The 19,942-nt window shown below is 35.4% G+C and overlaps 1 protein-coding gene across 4 annotated transcripts in view; it reads left to right on the top strand.

The window, feature by feature from the left end:
- LOC107753627 (calcium-dependent secretion activator 2-like) overlaps positions 1-19,942 on the top strand; it is a 158,460-nt gene that overhangs the window by 54,967 nt on the left and 83,551 nt on the right. For all 4 annotated transcript variants that reach the window (XM_016569837.1, XM_016569836.1, XM_016569835.1 and 1 more), the window contains exons 3-6: positions 917-1,249; positions 17,883-17,963; positions 19,179-19,409; positions 19,707-19,828. In XM_016569837.1, coding sequence (XP_016425323.1) covers positions 917-1,249; positions 17,883-17,963; positions 19,179-19,409; positions 19,707-19,828 — 767 coding nt within the window. The remainder of the gene's footprint in view (positions 1-916; positions 1,250-17,882; positions 17,964-19,178; positions 19,410-19,706; positions 19,829-19,942) is intronic.

Below are 19,942 nucleotides of genomic sequence, written 5' to 3'. Positions count from 1 at the left end.
ATAATTTTTATTAATTTTTTTATGAGGCTCTTTTTCTTTATTATGATAACAGGACAGTTGCATCAACCTGACATTTTTTTTTTTTACTTTATGCCTCAAAGATATTAAAAATATCAGGATATCAAAGATATCAAAAATATCATACATTTTAAGAGACTTAAAAAGAGACAGTTATTTTTAAGAAATAATAATAAAAGTAACAATAAAGTCAAACTACTCATTTAAGGTTTTCTTTACAATAAATATATAAATGTATAAATAAAAAAAATCATTTTTTTTAATCTGTCTTTTTCTTTATTATAATAACAGGACAGTTGTATCACCCTGACATTTTAATTTTTTTACTTTATGCATAAAAAATATTTAAAAAATCAGGTACCTTATTTATCTATCCATCCATCCAGAATTATTATCAAGAGACTTATTGACCTTGACATATTGACCAGTCATTACTAAGAAATAATAATAAAAATAATATTTAAAAAAGTCAAACTACTTAAAATTAAGTTGTTGTTTTTTTATCTGTATTTTTCTTTATTATAATAACAGGACAGTTGAATCACCCTGACATGGTACCAAAAAGCACTGCAAATTATCCAGTATCATTGCTTTTTTTGGCCACCACTTGAATGGGAATTTTAATGGAACCAATGAACTATTAAATTCTCAAGGAAATTTGAAGCTGATATTTCTCTGATGTCTTTCTTGTATTTACCAAGTATCCAACTATCAATTCAGGATTCATTCAGAAATTAAAAACACTTTCTTCATATAACCTACTAAAGTGCATTCATTTTATGTATAAACTGAATTTCTAATGTAATGATGAGTAAAAAAGAATAAAAATAAAAAATAAAACTTTCTTGTGTTCATCAGTGAACCGATGGATTGACCCTGTCACTGTTTCTTCCCTCAGGGCTTCTTGAAGAGCGAGCGAGTGGCACGCATGGTACAGAGCGGAGGCTGTTCTGCCAGTGACTTCCGCGAGGTCTTCAAGAAGAACATCGAGCGTCGTGTGCGCAGCCTGCCCGAGATCGACGGCCTGAGCAAAGAGACTGTCCTCAGCTCCTGGATCACTAAATACGACGCCATCTACAAAGGAGAAGAGGACCAGCGGCGGCTGAAGGGACGCATGCCCTTCAGCGCTGTATCCGAACTCATCCTCAGCAAAGAACAGCTGTATGAGATGTTCCAGCAGATCCTGGGAATCAAGAAGTTTGAACATCAGCTGCTCTACAATGCCCTGCAGGTCAGTGCTAGCTACATTTTAAGGTTTATTTTCAAAGTAACTGATGCTATAACGTAGGGCTGCATGAGTAATCGAAATAAAACTGAAGGCTGCATCCGAAATCGTATTCTTACCTACTATATAGTAGGCGAAAAATAGTATGTGACAAAAGAAGTATGCCCGAATTCATAGTACTCATAAAAGAGTAGGCAAAAGTACCTGGATGACTTACTACTTCCAGCAAGATTCTGAAGTGTGCATACGATGAACACTTTACTATCCCATGAGGCCACGGGAGAGGATTTATGAATGGCAGTGACGCGATGCCGGTCACATGTCGTCAAAATGGCGAATGTAGTATGTCCACATTACATTCATACTACGCACATTCATACAGTATAGAACATACTTGTTGTGGTCGCAAAGTAATTACTTGTTCAAAAAAATACCTACCCAACAGAGTATGAGATTTTGGATGCAGCCAAAATCACAATATGGCACAGTGTGTTTTTTTTGTTCTATTAAATAAATATGCAGGTATGCACTACGTGTTTCAGAGTGTAGCGTGGCACTGTGTTTTTACACGTGAGCAGCTTATTATCCACCGATTTTCAGCATCTCGGAGCAGCTTGGTTTACAACAAATGCTGCTCCACAAACTCCATCTCTGTATCTTTGTTCTCTGTTTGAGTCGCTTTAACATGGATTTAGGAATGCTAAATTCACCAAACGTTTTCCCGTACTTGTAATGAGAAGCTCTTATTAACAAAAGAGAAGCTTTATGGTTTCCTTGTGATTTTACACAAGAAAAATTAAGAAATGAAGAGAGCCATAAATATTAGTATTGTAATGTTACAGTTGCAATGTGAAATATTATTATTATTATTATTATTATTATTTTCTGTTATTTTCTAGATATTTGAACAGTGAAATTTCAATAAGACCATTTCTTATTTTTTATTTACTAATTTATTTAATAATAATAATAATAATTTCATAATAATATTTATTGTATGTTATTTATTATATAATAATATTTTATTATGTGTATTTAAATAATAATAATAACATTTATTTAATTGTTTGTTTGTTTATTTATTTAAAGAAATATTGCAATAATTTTTTTTTTTTTTAGAGGGACCTCCTCTACTGTATATTTATTTTCTAGAGGATGTTTGTTTTTTGTGAATTTCACTGAGACCATATATGCATATATAAGTTTTATCTCTGGTTTTCAGAGATACTGTATGACAGCTTCATCTCTGTTGCTTTTAACAATGGCTGTTAATGGCTGTTTGATTTCCACAATCCTTAATGTCTCAGGAAAGATTTTAAAGCCACGTATGATTTTCTTTCATAAGAAACAAATTGCTTTTTCAGTGTTCACTGACATTTGGACACTCGTGGTCTCAGAACAATTGGCCAAAAACCCTGAATGTCCTCAGAGGGACATTTACAAACAAAAATGAATTGCTGGGGTCCCAGATTCCTTTAGCAGATGATTTGGATGAACGCTCTTGGTCCCAAAACGTTTTAGTCCCAGCAGACCTTCTTCAGTCTTGCATTTGAAAAAGGTCCTAAACGTTTCTGTGTTTTTGTGCATGTACTTTAATTTGCACATATTTGCATCTAAGAGAAACATTTCTCAGTGTATTATCTTTTTTTTCTCTAAATGGTGAGTTGAGTTGCAATTTTTCTATTTTTAATTGAATTATCTTTTGCAAGCACATCAAACATAATTGATTTAAGGTGCAAGATCTCCTTAATATTAAATAAAATAACATTTTTGAGGAAAATCTGTACAATTCTGCAGAACTACAGTACCTTAATTCCCAAAACATAAGTTGCACCTGACTATAAGTCGCACAGTGTCAAAATTGCATTGAGAGAAAAAAAGAAAAAAATTTATTATTAAATTCAGAAATAATGTAAAATACTAGTAAATGAAAGAACGTTTACAAACATTATAGCCGTGTATGTTAATTCCCGTCACTCCACGACAAATCATTTACATATAATGGCATTCAGTACAGAATAGGAGTAGAAAAGTATAAAACAAACATAAATTATTAAAAATGATTTCATTAAAAACAACATTTATTATAAGCTCCAAGCCTTAAATTTATGTAAAGTGATATCGCCATTTGGGACATTCGCTGTACAAATGAACTTGGGCTCATGTACTCCTCTCATTCAGCATAAATCTAAATGCCACTTTGGTATATAAGTCGCAATACATTTCAGATGATAAAAAGTGACTTATGTTCAAGAAAATATGGTACTTTGTATAAATTTGTCAGAATTTGTTAAAAACTACATACTAATTGCCTCTGCATTTTGTATGCCGTAAGTCACTTATGATATTTCTCAACTTAATGGCTTCCAAGTGACAAACAACCCAGGGCTTTTCTTTTGGAATTTAATGAGAATTTTGAGTAATGAGTGTTAATGAGTAATAATGAGTGTTTCTCCTAATCGTGGTAAGCAGTTTAGTGCCTTTAATCCTTTGCCCTTTACCGTAATCACCTGAGCACAGGTGGCTTTAGCCCATCATCAGACGCTTTGAAGATATTGCAGAAAGGTCAGGGGTTGATGGGAAATTGGCCAACTGGCTTGCCCTTATGTTATCTGTCACTAGGCTTTCCCCAGGGGACAGGAGGAGTGAAAGAGATGTGGTGGGTGGTCATCACGGACGGCCTTTTTCATCGTTATTGCCGTTAGCAGATTAGTGCAATTAGGCGACTTGAGCCCAACATTAATTGGCACATTTAGCATCAAACTGAGATCTTATGGTGGAGTAAAACCAGGGAACTGAATATTATGCTTAAGATGTCGTCTTCAGTTTATCCTCATGTCCTTGTAAAGTTTATTTTTTTTAAGTACATTTTAATTTTTATGTATTTATTTACTTTTTATAGGTTCAAATTTAATGTTATTTTTTTTATTATTTGTTTTTGTCGTTAGATAATTTTAAATGGTGCTTTGGTGTAACAAGTGACTTAAAAACTTAAAAATGTAATTATTCCTGAGATCATAAGGTTGGGTAGAAGCAGGGGATATCAGATTACACTTAATATGTCCTCAACAAATTGTCTTCATGTCATCATAAAGTTAATTATTTCAAGAAAAACTTATTAACTAATATATATCACGATTTTGGGTTTAAATTGAATTGTTTTAATCTTTTTTTAATGGTCTTGTGGTGTAACAAATTACTTTAAAATACACATATTTCATGTCTCTCCGATAAAATTTTGGAATATTACTAATTGTGATCTTATGTGATTTTATGGTTGGATAAATTATCTTCATGTCCTTGTAAAGTTATTTATTTCGTTTGTTTTGTTTGTTTATTGATTTTTAATGTACTTACGTATTATTTTTTTGCATTTATAATTTATATTAACACATGTAATGTTGAAGTATTGAGGCAAAAGTATCAAAACAGTGTATATTTTAATGTGGTTCAATTAGACCTCCATTGAAAATGCGTTATCGTAAACAATTTTGCTTGCTTTTACAAACTGAGGGATGAATTGAACTTATTTTCTATAGTAATCAACAGCAGCAACAGTACCGTTTCTTAAAATAAAGAAAAGTGAGGTTTCTTTCTTTCGGTTTAATGCAGAGTTCATTTGTTTTTGTTCAGGCTTCATTTCATCTGCATATATCAGATCTGTTGCCATTAAGCACAGCATTGCTTTTTAACTGCGCATCTACGACCCAGAAGGCGGCATGTTGTTTTCTGAAGACTTGAATCTTTTGTATTACGGTTTTCAGAGGAACACAGATCACATGTTCGTTTCCTTTTGTAGCTGTAAGTTGTTGTCGACTAATGAGGTGAAGTTGCACCACGGTTCCAATCAAATCAGGCTTGAACTACTGGTGCTAATCTCTCTCAGCGCTTATTAAGAATTTACGCACCTGTGTGCATTTTATGGATCCGTGTCAGCTGATATTTAAAAATGTGTTTGCTTTGCATGTTAGATTCAGCATTAACTGGTGGCTCAGCATTCGATAAATCACTCATGCGCATGTGTTTAAAGGGCAAAGAAGTGTGAATTTATGAGTGGTGTTGTAAAAAATACAAGGAATACTGTACAGCAAAGCAAATAGACTGGGAGTTAATGACCGGGACCAAACTAGAGGTGTATTTTCTGATTTAAGTAGTGTAAAAAATGCTAAAATATTTATTGCAAAATGTTAGAAAAACAATTTATAAGTGTCTTAAAATGTATTTTTGGATTTGGTAGCTATTGTTTTTCATGCACTGCTGCATAAAAAATAAATAAAAATCTAGATGAACTCCATAGTCAATCTCACTAATCGACTTGTCGCCCATCCTGACCCATTCTGATTTTTACGCTTGAGCTGTCAAGAAATGTGATGACACAGAGGAAGGGATGCAGATGAAATGAGAGGATATGGGAAAAAAGGGGGAGGGGGTCAGAGAGCTATTCTTGGATTTTTCCATTCTCGGTCATTTCCTTCATTGATTATTATCTTCCACTCCTGCACACTGACTCACCAGCTTCCTGTTCATTTTCTACCTTCAGACTTACTCGTGTGTGCGAGTGTATGTCAGTGTATGTCCATTTAGAGAGCATGGAGCCCTGCACATGACATACGGGGAAAAAAAATTATAACATTTTTGGCCACAAAATAAGAATTTGTTCCCGTGACTCAAAATAACCGAACTGTGTATGAACGTAACCGTATTAAGGACTCAAATACAGGACTGACAACCGTATTCTGCTGCTTTGAGAGCGTGGCCTTAATTTGCGAGTGAGATTTTTGCTGAGGTCGCCACTGGCGACTATAGAAATTTACATGTTATGATTTAAAAATTTGCATGTAATGCCTTTTTTCCTGATTAGTTTGCGATCACATCTTTTGTTATGTTGACGTAATAAACTGATACGATGCGCATCAAAGTTTTAGTGGAAAAGAAGACTTTCAAACAGTCCTCATGTCTGCTGAACGCCAGCGCTGACGGCACACCTGCTAAAAGCAGCTCCAGTTGTGCAGCACGAGAGAGATGGAAAATGACGGAGACGTGCAAGGTGAAAGTGCAGAAAAGCAGTGTCTATGTCATGCACAACTTGAACAAACTACAACAGGTAAAGCTGTCAGCTGTGTGGACATTAACAATATCGTTAACAATTCTCGTTTATAATCGATGCTAATATGGCCTCTTGTTATCAAGCTCTATAATCTATATGCTGTGTTCTGTCAATGCGTGAACTTCATATTATTTGTAGCACACTTGCCGTCCAATAATCGCAATAAGCTTTGTGCTTTGTTACCTTCTAATAAACAAAGTATCAGCTTTAAAATTCTGCCAAATTCATAACGAAATTCAAACAAGAAATATGGTTTTGGTGTTCCTTGATGCGACATAAGCAATCGCTTTAGCGCCTCAGTCCAAACGGCACATGAACCCATCGTATCTTTCTCTTTACTACTGTAGTACAAAATAAACAAAACGTATGCAGAAACCATATAAAACTTGTAAACAATGTCACGTAACAGCACATTTACCCTAGAATAAATTTATAAGCTCATAAGTCAGCTAGAAAAAATAACTATAAAGTGGAGCATTTTGCTAAATTTATGCGCTATATTACATATTCATATTTTTACTTAACCTGTTGTCTACATGATAAGAAACAATGCAAGTAGCTAAAGATACTGTAAAATTCAACACCTCCTATAAAACAGCATGTTACTAATGAAGAAAAACAGACTGGATGTGTGAAAGACATGTAACAGCATTTATAGGATGCATCGAGGAGGAGCCCAAACTACACTCAGTGGCCAAGTGATGCTTACGGTTATGGTCCATGATATTGGTACAGATTCTGTGTAATAAACAATTCTTTGTGACCGTATATAGTTCTCAAGTTGGAAAAGACATTTGGTTCCCACTTCCTAGGACATCTACAAAATGGATTAAAATGCTGATAAAGACAAGAAAAGATGAGACATGAACACATGACAGTATGATTGAAATGTTAAAAGTGTTAAAAAATAAATAGGCTTAATTTTGTTTCTTATAGGAGCCAATGGCTCCTTAGTTGATTTTTTTTTTTTGACTGGAGCCCTGTGACGTCAGCTTTTCAAAAGTATTTCCTTTACATAACTACTCATATATCAGCGTTTTATGTTGACATACCTGTACTTAAAGCTACATTCCCTGTAGAAATCACACGTTATTTTCCCCGCCAAATACATATTTAACACGGAATTCATTGTTCATTTTGCTTTTCCTGGCTAGATCCATCTTGCTTTAAACGAGAAGTATTTTTCTCTGATAGCTGCTCCACCCGGTGTCATATTCCTTTACGGAGTGAATGCTGAGGGAAGAGAATGAGGGAAACAGAAAGAGACTGTAAGCATGACAATTGAAATGTCAGTAAGTGGAGGGTGTCACACAGAGGAAGAGGAAGATCTATAACAGGACTAGGAGGCAGCGACAGAGAAGTGACAGACTGAGAGGGAAAGACCGATGCGTTTGAGTAAAGGAGGATGAAGACACACAAGATCCAAGAAACAACAAAGAACAATAACACAAAGAAAAGAACCGGATAAAATGAGATTGACTGGATACTGTAGATACAAACTGAAGGGAATGAGAGGGAAATCATGAAAGACACACAATAGTAGTTTATAGAATGCATTTTTTAGATGCAAGAATGTATTCATTAACCCATTAAAAGAATGTTCCAGGTTGCAGAAATTCATGAGCAACTCATCTTTTAAATCATATCATCTCATGGTCAACCATAGATGAAATGACCCCATTAAATCAATCAGTTGAATAATGAATCAAGCGCCTGTGAGGTGTGGAACGTCTGGTTGGGCGGACAGGCAGGTGGGTCGCGTCTCAGGTGGACACCCTGAGAAATCCAGCTGTGCCCTTCTGATCAGAGAGGCCAGTCGCTGTTCTCCTCTCAGCACCTGTCATCCTCTTCCTAATGAACACATTCAGCCTCGCCTCGCGCTCTCGCCACCCTGTCATCTCTCGTTAGCGCGCCGCGCCGGGGCCGGAGGATGCGCTGCGCAGGTGAGCCACTGTGAAGCAGTAATGAATTACCACCTCTGATGGCGCAGCGATACTCATATCTGTCTGACAGGGTCAGGGCGGACCATCAAAAACAGAGGCGGCGCGTCCCAGTGACACTTACTGGCTTACGGCTAAAAAGTATTGAGTTACAAAGGGTTTTGCTTCCTTCATTTTATTTTATTTTTATTATTATTATTATTTTATTTTTATTACATTTTTTAATGTTAATTTCTTTACTCTTTATTTATTTATTTATTTTTATTTTGTGGGAGAAGCGAGGCATTTTTTGCATTGTTGATATTTAAATTATATTTAATTATTTTAATTTATATGCATCAATATATACAGTATATTGTAAATACAAAGTATTGAATAAGATCTGGTAACACTTGAATGCTTCATATATGAAGTATTGTAATGCATTAATTAGGCTTTGTAATACACCTTATAATGATTGTAAGATCACAATAATTGCAACCTCAGTTCATTCATTTTAATATTCATTATAATACTACTGTATTAATTGTTACACAAAAAATGCATTAAAACACATGACAAACTACCAATTAAAAAAATCTACAAATATAATGCATTTTAAATTTGGTTACTGTTATTTATGAAAATATATAAAGCATTACAATATACATTATTAATACATATGTAAAGACTTCAAGTGTTACAGAAAATTTTTACTGAAACATTTTAATATGTAAAACGAGACTCCTTTTTCTCAGTTTTGAATGATGACAAATGAATCTTTAACAGTGTTTTGAAACGAATCATTACAAATTAAACTGATTCACAGAAATGAATCAAAATGACACATGGTGACTCATTTTTTTAACAATTTTGAGGGATCCAGATTAAACTATGAATTGAGTTTAAATCGATTCATTACAGTGTGAACTGATTCACAAACAGTTCACAGAAATGAATCAAATTCACCAACTCTGTCCATTTGACATTAAACTAAGCATTGTTTTCCATATTTTACAAATTTTACTATATAAATGAAACAAATTTTTATTTTATTTTATTCGATTTAAATTTTATTTTAAAACATTTTATCCAATTATTATCATTCTTATGTCTCAATATGACTGACTGATGATTCAGATGAATCATTGAATCAAAGTAGGGCTGCCATGATATCAGATTTTTACTAGGCAATTATCGTGGCCAAAAGAATTTATGATAACCATAATATCATCTGTAGAACTGGTTTGGTTATTCATTATCACGTGTGTAGTATTAACATGATATCAGTATTGCATTTTCTCATTATGGTTATGGTCAATAACAGTATAATGTGAAGAGTCAGAGTCTGTTTGAGTTGATTCACAGAACTTGGCTTTTGTTGATTGTTCAATTGCTGTTAAAGCTTAAATGAGAGATGCTGTTACGAAGCAAGTATTAAAGACCAAATAAAAAGCGAATTAAAATCATTCCAATGTTCTTTGATCTTGTATGGCCAGCTAAATCATCATTAATTTACTGTGAATATTCAATAAAGCACCTGAGCTTAGTATAGAAAGACAACCATACTTTTTTTTATTATTATTTTCAGTTCCAGAATAAAGCTGGTGACTGGAGGTGGCTGCCTTTTAATTGGTTTGCTAATTTAGATGAGGGGGGTAAAGAAAGCTGAGGGAAGATTAGAGCGTGACAGTGGCGTGCTTTCCTCCAGGCTGCTGACGTCTCTCATTAGGCCGCTTCTAAGGCTTGTTGTCATAGAAATTGTTGCCAAACTAACCAAAATAGAGCAGCTAAAGTAAAGCGAACAAGATGGTAACACGGCAACAGAAAATAATCTGGTGTGCATATGTGTGCGGCTCTGGGGAGGTGCTTGACCATGTTCTCCTCAAAGAAAGCCACAATCAAGCCATTTTAATGCATTATGAGCACAAACCCACTGCGGTGTAGCGCTTGCATATTTCAGTGGCATGTCCACACTGCTGTCCGTGTTTTGGCAGTTAATTTTATTCTTTATTCAGCCACTGTTTGCATCATTGTGCTGGTGTAAGTGTAACCCCGCTTTTCTGGTTCTTTCTTTTAACCCATCCGGAAAGGACAACACTGAGACGTAGGCTGAGCTCACTCATCACGTTTACTGGAATATATGAAATGACACCAAACAGACATGAAATACAGCTCATCCGGTCTCATAACATTCTCCTCAACAGCTTTCATGCGACTGAGGAGAAAATGGCCGACTCCACTGATAGGTTACCTTAGTCACCTGTAGGTGTCCCCATATCCCTTTCTTTTAGATGCACTTAATACATTCTATTCAATTAATATCTTAGAATTATTTTGCAATACGAACAATCATTTTGGCACAATTCATTACAAGTTTCTTTTCCCCATTACATTCTCCCCCACTGAATTTGCCAAAATGTGATAAACAAAAACCAAAACAAACAAAACTTTTTTCCCTTTTCCCTTCTGAAAACACCCCGACAGACCGAGTGATCTGGAGAAACATTTCCAGAGACCACACTTTGTGATGGAACATCAACAACTGCAGCGGAGTCGTGAGCATTACCTGACTCAACCGTCTGCGGATCATTGTCAGCCACTACTGAAAAACCCAATGCATATGTGAGAGACGTTTTCCCGCATTTTCTCTCAATATGATGCGGAAACAGATGTCTGTATGTTAATGCACTGTGTGTGTATTGTCTGTCTCAGAAGATCAAAGTATCTGAGTTTCTTTTATCCTTACACTGGGAAATAGCTGACGTGGTCATTCTGACTGTCAAAACCAGCAATTCATGACATCTCAAACTTTCCAACTGCCAATCATAATAGATTTCCAAAGCTTGCTGTATAAAAACAAGAAAAACTTACATTTGTCAGCACTAACCAGGGCTTACAAGGCTGAATAAGTTACTATAAGTAAAACATATATTATATTATATTATATATTATATATTTATATATATATCACTAATCCTATCTTGGCATAGGTTTTAAATTAAATTGATTAAAAAATTGTAAATTAAATATGTAATTACAAAAAGTAAAAATTATAAAATTACAAAAATAATCTATTTTTAAATTTTTTTATTATTATATTATCTAATCCAAAATTATTATTATTATTATCATAATTAATAAATTTATTGCATTGTACTTTTGTATTATTAATGTCATATATTTTAAATGTTGCATTTCACAATTTTTACAAATGTTTAATAATAACAATAATAACAGTCATAATCATTATTATATTATATAAATAGTTTATCCAATCCAAAATTATTATTATGAAATAATAATAATTATTATATTTGTGTTGTTGTTGTTGATGTAAATCATTATAATCATAATTATTTTAATTACACTATATTTTGTAAAATATTTAATATCATGCATTTTGAATATAAATGCACACAACAATTTTTGAATTTTCATTTAGCTATTTTTACAAAAGTATTTTTTTTAAATATCTGAAAAAAAATGTTTTGAACCCCACAGATTGTCACTAAAGTATTCTGTAAGGTTTATAGTAACTCAAATGAATATTCCTGCCCATCCATTAAGAGCAAATCATTAAGAAAATGAATTACATTAGCACACCTTGCAAATGATTAGGATATTAAATGTATCTTGTGAGAATAACATGGTTCATTTCAGCAGAACTTTTTGTAATTCACGAGTGCAACAAGTGAAGCTGAAGCACAATCTGATTGGCCCTGATCCTGACTACAAGGCCCAACCTTATCTTAATTAAATGTCACAGTTCTTGCGGCATGCATTCAGACGTATAGCTCACAGTCTAAATAGCACGCTGACAGCAAACACAAGAGTTATTAGATGCTAATTAGTTATAAATAAGCTATGAATGTTGTTGATTTATCTACTTTTGCACAAGCCTTAATTACCTGTCAGAAACTGAAATAGATGGCACCGTTAATTCTTAATTAGTGGCCGGTATCGTAATGCGTGTTTCATTCGCTTCCCTATGTTCTTTTAATTTTCCGTTTATGCACATATTGCTCATGAAATGAAAAATATTCTTCAAACCGAACAGATTTGAAGACCAATGCTGTGAAGGAGAGATGTTATTCACAATTTCCAGCTTAGAAGAAAACCGCAAGCATGATCATTTTGATCACGTCCCACCCTGACCTTGACCTGCTGTTGTTGCTGGGGTCATTAGGTCTATTATTAGTGGAGTTTACCAGCGGTTTTCATCCCTGTGATGCTCTCATTACTTCCTGCGTGTTTCAGAGGTGCATGTCCTTTAACACACCGATTGGCCTCTTTCCATCTGCCTAGACGTGGCTAACTGCATCATTAAGGCCTCCCACATATGACCAGACCAGCGCCGGGCTGACAAGAGACCTTCATCTGCTCTGCTTTCTCCCACATGCTCCTTCTGTGAGATTTTGAGGCGTTTGTGGATTTGCATATGTTAATAGAATGAGTCGATAATGAAGGTTGATGTGATGGGAGCAGTAGATCTGCTCAGTAAAGCATGGCAGACATTAGCCGGCCTCATTACGGACACCAGCACTCAGTCTTCACATGTTCTTCTGCTATTTAGAGCATCAGAACAGTTCAAATAGAATGTTGTGTTACACAGCAGATTGATTAAACAGAAGATTAAACTTTTTAGATGATATGTTTTATTTTAGGGATGTTCCGATCAGGTTTTTTGTGCCCAATCCGATTCGAGTCATTGAATATTGAGTATCTGTCGATACCGAGTCCCATTCCAGTACTTTTATTTTCCTAGCACTTGGTGCACACTCCAAGTACATTAAGCATTGCGCTTTAAATACAAGTGATTTTAATCTGTTGAAACGCAATCAGCAGCGAAAGAGAACTCATTTCCCTATATGCGCACTCTGTGTGTGAGACTCTGTTTCTGAGCGCTGTCAGAGAGGCCATTTTATAGGCCTTGAACGGTTACACACACTTGTATGTCAAAATGCCCATCTGTGCAAGTATCCTCATAAACACAGTAATTTAGGTCTTAAGTGAAAGCAAACAGCTGAGAAAGAAAACACATGTGTAACAGTATTTTGGATCTGGGCAGCTCTTAAAGTGACAGCAGTCTAAGGGGCCGTTTACACGACAAAGTTTTCAGCCAAAAACGGGAAACTTTTTATGCGTTTTGACTGTTCGTTTACACAACAACGGCATTTTGGGGACTGAAAACGCATATTTTTGAAAACTGGTTTCAGAGTGCAAGTTTTTGAAAACGGCACCGTTATCGTTTCCGTGTAAACACCCAATACGGGAATCTGTGAAATCAGTGACGTCATGTGCGTGCGTAGTACGTGTTAGGTATGTAGACATGCGCAGTACGTGTTGATTTTAAAGGCAAGCGCGAACAAACATACACAACAATGGCGGAGTATATGGTGCTGTTGTTGCTGCTCAAGAGTTTGCTAATGCTTCTTCAGCAAAGTGTGGATTTACTTCACCAATATTACAACCAACAGCGGAGACGCATCATATACACACGGCAACAGGTACTGTTTACTAACAAGGTGACAGCGCCAACTACTGGCCTGGCATACGTAATACAGCGTTTTTGGCTGTTTTCGTGGATATGTGTAAACGCGAATCGTTTTGAAAACGTTGTGTATACGTGAAACTTTTTTAAAACGCATGGGAAAAACTTTTCCGTTTTTGACTACACCATTGTCGTGTAAACGTAGCCTAATATTCCTGCTGTCTGTCATTCTGTTAAACAAACAACACAATCTCTAACTGGTCTTGACTAAATCACTTTTGTAACTTTAATAAGAAGTCAATAGAATAATAGTTTGTCCTGTTTCTTGTAATTTGTTTCTTATTTTTATTTAATCGCTGACTGTTTACTTGTGAGCTTGTGTTTTGTTTTGGGTAGTATTAGTTTTTTGTGATATAAGTAGAACTTCTGAGCCTGTAAGTACAAACTTCCCAGAAGAACTTGAGGGTAGCATAAGTGGGATTATTTGGCATTTTTATTGCCCCCCGTGTAAATATCATAAGTATGATGGCTTCAATAAACCATGACACACCTAGCTCTTTCCCCGCCAGTGTTTTTTTTTTTTTTTTAAGTTGCCAGCCACCGCCAGCATTTTTGATCATTTTCATAAAAGTTTAATGTCACCCAGAATATTTTGTTGTATGAATATCTGAACATGCAATGCCAAAACAAAGAACAGAGCTTCTGCTTTAAAGGGGTCTTGAACTGCCTCTATTTTTTTTTATTTTGTACTGTTCTCTGAGGTCCACTTATAATGTTATCAAGATTTTTACATCAAAAAACATCATAATTTAAAAGCTATTTTCTGTCCTGTTTTAACCCCTCATCAGAACACTGTTTGAATAGACGTGGCAGATTGTAGATTCAGAAGTAAACACCCACTGCTATGATTGGCTAACAGTTGTGTATGTTTGACAGCCAACATCATTCACAGATGGACGCTGCTGTGATTTAGGTTAAAAACGCATAAATACTCAGTACACATTAAACAATCTGTTAAACAATGCAGACAAAGCAATAGTAATCACGTTATAAAAACAGTTACTCACACTTGTGAGTTGTAACATTACTGACTGATCCAATATAGTCAGCACCAGTGTTAATTTTGACAGCAAATTTTGAATTAGTTTTAGTCATAGTCTTTTGACTAAAATGCCATTTAGTTTTAGTCATATTTTAGTCATCTGAATTGTTTTTAGTTTTAGTCTAGTTTTAGTTGACTAAATATCATACGATTTTAGTCGACTAAATCTACAGTAAATTTAGTCGGCTAAAATCGAATGGGTTTAGTTACAGTGTAATGAATTTATTAAGCATTTCTCTAAAATTTCCAAACTCATTATATAGGTTTGATATTAAGGTTTTATCATGATAGGCACTGATTTAACTGCTGTGACACACAACATGCCTTTATGTTCGACTCGGACAATAGCAACTAAATTAGACTGCTGTCCCTTTAAAACCAAATGCACAGCTGCAATGGATACAATGTACTGATACAGTTCTCCCTACTGTTTACGTCGCGGCTTGTGTCGAGCATCATCACTGTGTCTGTCACGCGACTCTGTTCCCCTTTCGTGGCTTGAACTGATAGTAGAACTAATGACATTATTTACTGTCTTTACATTTATGTTGAAAGCTGAAGCTCGCGATTATGGAAATGGGCGTTACATTTCCGATGCGTACTTGTGGTGTTCGGTCAATCACAATGCACTGGGTCAGCTGGCCAGTCAGAGCAGATTGTGTTTATCGGAAGGAGAGGATTTGTAGAAAATGACGCGTTTGAGAGAGGCGGGGCATAGAGGAACTACAATAATTTGAAAAATAATGTGTTTTTTGAACATTAAAGCATGTCAACATATTCTGTTACACCAAATACACAAAATAATGATCTTTAAAATAGCATCATATGACCCCTTTAAGACGTAATCAACTGTGTTTACATGAATACTCGTCAAAACGGACAATTCAACATCATTTTGAGTGTAATTCTTCGTTCATGCGATGCGAGAGAGTACTTGTGTGCTGTGAGACGCGCTTTCTGTGTGTGTATGCTTTGGTGTCTGCGCTCAGAAAACCGGACCGAACTGAGTTCTCTTGCATCGTCAGATTTATCTATATGTCTGCTCTTCTCTTACTCCCACATATTGACATTTTTTTACGTTTTATGAGACGTGCAGCAAGTGTATTTTAGCTTATGTCCCGCTGGTTCATATGTACGCATCTAACCTTCGAACCACGCAGCAGAATTGTTTTGAATGAATCTCTTCCCAAATCGTCCCTCCCTAACATTTTCGTCTCGTTTTTATTCGTTGACGAAAATGTCAATAAATTTTAGTCATAGTTTTTGTCATTCAAAAAGAGTTTTAGTTCGTTATCGTCTCGTTGTCGTCGGTGAAAAAAATGTCGTTGACGAAAATTATTCGTCAACGAAATTAACACTGGTCAGCACAGCATCATCTTTTAGCTTCAGACTTTCTTGAAAATCCTGTGTCGAATTGTGACTTGTTTGCAAACGAATTCTGCGTTAAAATTAAGTGAACAAAGAACTGACGCGGTCTTGAACCTCATTAAAAATAAAGTTCATTCACTCTTTCCTAACGTTGGGATCAGAAGGAAGACAATGCAAAGACTGTTTTTTCTACAACTTGGCACTACACGGTGTCTTGTTGTGTTCGGAGCATCTATATCCTTTGGTTTCTGCGTAGACCTGCGCGTTCGGCTCTCTCGTAAACTACATGAGCGAATTTCTGGGCGGGGCTAAACAGGCAGCGATGTAGAAGCAGGCGATCATCTTCTGCGGAGGTGGTGTTTAGCCACACTATTACATCATAGAGTGGTGCATTCCACAAGCTGTCGTTTTGGCAGATTTGCTTCAATATAAGCTGTTTTTAGACTAACAAGAAAGTTTTGATGTTTTTATAGTACAATGACCTCTTAAAGGGTTTTTAGTTTCTCAGTTCATGACCTCAATAAAAAAAGCGTTTTATTCTAGCTTCATGCAATATTTTTTTTATCAACACTTTTACAGTTTTATAAAAATGTAAAAAAAGCAAAATTTTTAACAAAAAGCTGAGAAAATCGCGTTTTTGTAAAAAAGATCCAGAACAATAATCAAAACATAGATGGAATCTATCATTTATCAACACATCCAAAGCTTGCATGGTCCTAAACCACTTCCTGGATCGTCACTTCAATCAGTAACGTTAGGCAGTTTTAATTTACATGCTGTTTATTGCGTTATTTTACATATGCATCTGCTTACATGCAATCGCTTGTTTCTGCTGCTTTTTGTCGTGTTTTGATCCAGACGTTCAATACTTTTTTTTTCTTCTTTTTTTTTTAGAAGATGCATAATAGCGCCCCCTACCATACACCAGTGAAAGCACTGAAAGCTGGAAAATTCTGTCAATGGCAGGGAAAGAGTTAATAACAAGCCACAAAATGAGGTACAATTCATACTGCATCTGTTGCACAAAAGATGCGGGGCTAGTTACGTAATTTTGAGGGTCAGGGGTTTGTTCAAATCACAAATTATGAGTACCACTTAATTTATAAAAAAAAAAAAAAAGAAGAAAACTTTGAGTGAGCTAGTATGGTGCAGCAATAGTGCAGCGTGAAATGGGAGCGGAGTCCATCCTACTGCTGCCGAAGGGAGAAGAGCTTATCAAGTGGAAACAGTGCTCCGGTGGGGGTGGTGTGTGTTTGAGGTGCAGAGAGATTTCCCACTCATGAAGAGGAAACCCTGTGTTGACAACATGCCAGCAGTGCTGTGTGGGTGTGTTTGTGTGTGTGTGTGTGTATGTGAGTGTTTCACACTCCAAAACCGCTTCATTTGAGGGCATGCCAGAGCCGCTTAGTGAACAGATAAAGACATTAAACGTTTTTATGATCTCATATCTCCTCGGTATGGCCCGTCCCAGTACCACCGATGCTTCACGAGGCTCAAAAGAGATTACATGACTAATCATGGTAGTTATTAAGCCCATCTTGCCCGTCTTTTCACCGCGGTCTGCTTTGATCTATCTAGATCTAACTGTGGGTAATGGGTTTAGTAAGCCATGTCAAATAAATAAGCTTTGTCTTCTGTTCTCCGTGCAGCTGGACAATGTGGACGAGCAGGCGGCGCAGATCCGCAGAGAGCTGGACGGGCGACTGCAGCTGGCCGAGAAAATAGCCAGAGTAAGAAAACTTCAGCTGTTTCTCTCTTTAGGGTTAAAATACCTATAAATTGCTGATAAAAATGGAATCAAATAAGACAAGTTTGTTTTTCTTACAGATTTAAGGGTGGACTAAGTGTGTTACCAAATGAGTGCATATCAGTGTTTTCTTCACATACAAGTTGCAGACAAATTGCTCTTACAAATCAGTTCTTTTTAATGAGTTCATCAAAAAGATTAGCAAAAGTCTCGAACTCGCTGGTGAGCTAACAGTTCTGAATCAGACTCAGATCCATTACAGTGTAAATAATATAAAATAACAGCAACAACAAAAAACATTACAATATTTTGCAACTAACATTATACATACCCTTTTGGTTTCTGTACCCAATATTTAAAAAAATTACAAATGTAATAAAAATATAGGTATCGGCATCGGTATCGGCAAGTACCAAAAATAAAAGTATCGGTATCGGGCGAGTACTGGAAAAAGTGGTATCGGTGCATCCCTAATACATACATTACATATATACATACATATATTTACATTTATTATTGGTTTGTCTACTTTTTTTTTAGCTTATATTATTAGTTATGCTATTTTTTTTTAGCATTTTGTGGACTAAGTCAGTGAATCATTCAGAGCCATTATGAAGTAAATAATTCAATAAATAAATAAATTTAGTTAAAAAAACATTTTTTTAAAAAAACAACTATTTTTAGCATATTGTGTATTAAGCCAGTCATATTGTGGACTCTTTCAGAGCTGTTAAGTAAATTTGAAAAACTTTGAACTTAAAATCAAGTAAACTAATAAATAAGAATAAAAATATATGTTATAACAAATTGCATTTTTTTCCCCAAAATATTATTAGTTATGCCATTTATTTAACACATTGTGAACTAAGTCAGTTACATTGTGGACTCAGTCAGTGAATTATTCAGAGCCATTATTGAGTTAATATTAAATAATATAAAATATAAAACATTTAAAAAACTAACTAAATAAATAAAACTAAATAATTTTTAGTGTATTGTTGATTATTCAGTCATATTGCATGAGTAAATTATAAATAATATAAATTAATATTAAATAAACAACAACAACAAAAATTCCCCCCAAATATTAATTTTTAATCTTTTATGTAATACATTTTTGACTAATTGTAAGGTTGAATCAACTGTACGAGTGCCTTAAAGTCACAGTGTTCATCCTGTTTCCTGCTGCGTCCAATAGGAGAGGAAGTTTCCAAAGTTTATTTCCAAAGACATGGAGATGATGTACGTGGAGGAGCTCAGGTCGTCCGTTAACCTGCTGATGGCGAACCTGGAGAGCCAACCTGTGGCCAAAGACTTCAAGCCCAAAATCAAGCCCAAACTCACACCTATGAACAGCTTCCTGGACATCGGCGATGAGAACGACATGCCTCTCTCCAAATCTGACGTAGTGCTGTCGTTTTCTTTGGAGGTAGATATTTGATGCCAAAGACGCCATCTTTGCTTTACAATTCACCATCACCTTGCTGGTTGTGATGGTTGTGATGATTACAGCTACAAAGCATTTGAATGGTTCAATAAAAACATTAATTCCACACGAGTAAAGTGTTTGAACTAGGAATTTTCAAAATTACATTTTTAGTGAGTGGGTTGTATAAACAGCTAGTTGCCAAAAAGCACAAAAATAAGAAATCTAAATCGGTGCTCTTTGGTTGTGTTTCAACTGTCATGTGAAGTCTAATCATGTGGTCTTGTTTCTATCACTCAGATTGTGATCATTGAGGTGCAGGGGCTGAAATCGGTTGCTCCTAATCGGATCGTGTACTGCACTATGGAGGTGGAGGGAGGAGAGAAGCTCCAGACGGATCAAGCCGAGGCCTCCAGACCACAGTGAGTATGGTGATCACAATAATACAAATAAAAACATTTAACATGATATATACTGGTGTTATATACACACTAGGGCTGCACGATAAATCGCATGCGATATTTAACGCGCATCTT

The sequence above is a fragment of the Sinocyclocheilus rhinocerous genome, unplaced genomic scaffold (genome assembly GCF_001515625.1).
Source record: "Sinocyclocheilus rhinocerous isolate Xijiao unplaced genomic scaffold, SAMN03320098_v1.1 scaffold200, whole genome shotgun sequence".
NCBI lineage: Eukaryota > Metazoa > Chordata > Actinopteri > Cypriniformes > Cyprinidae > Sinocyclocheilus > Sinocyclocheilus rhinocerous.
Note: the sequence above shows the minus strand (reverse complement) of the source record. Positions and strands in the feature narration are given on the sequence as shown.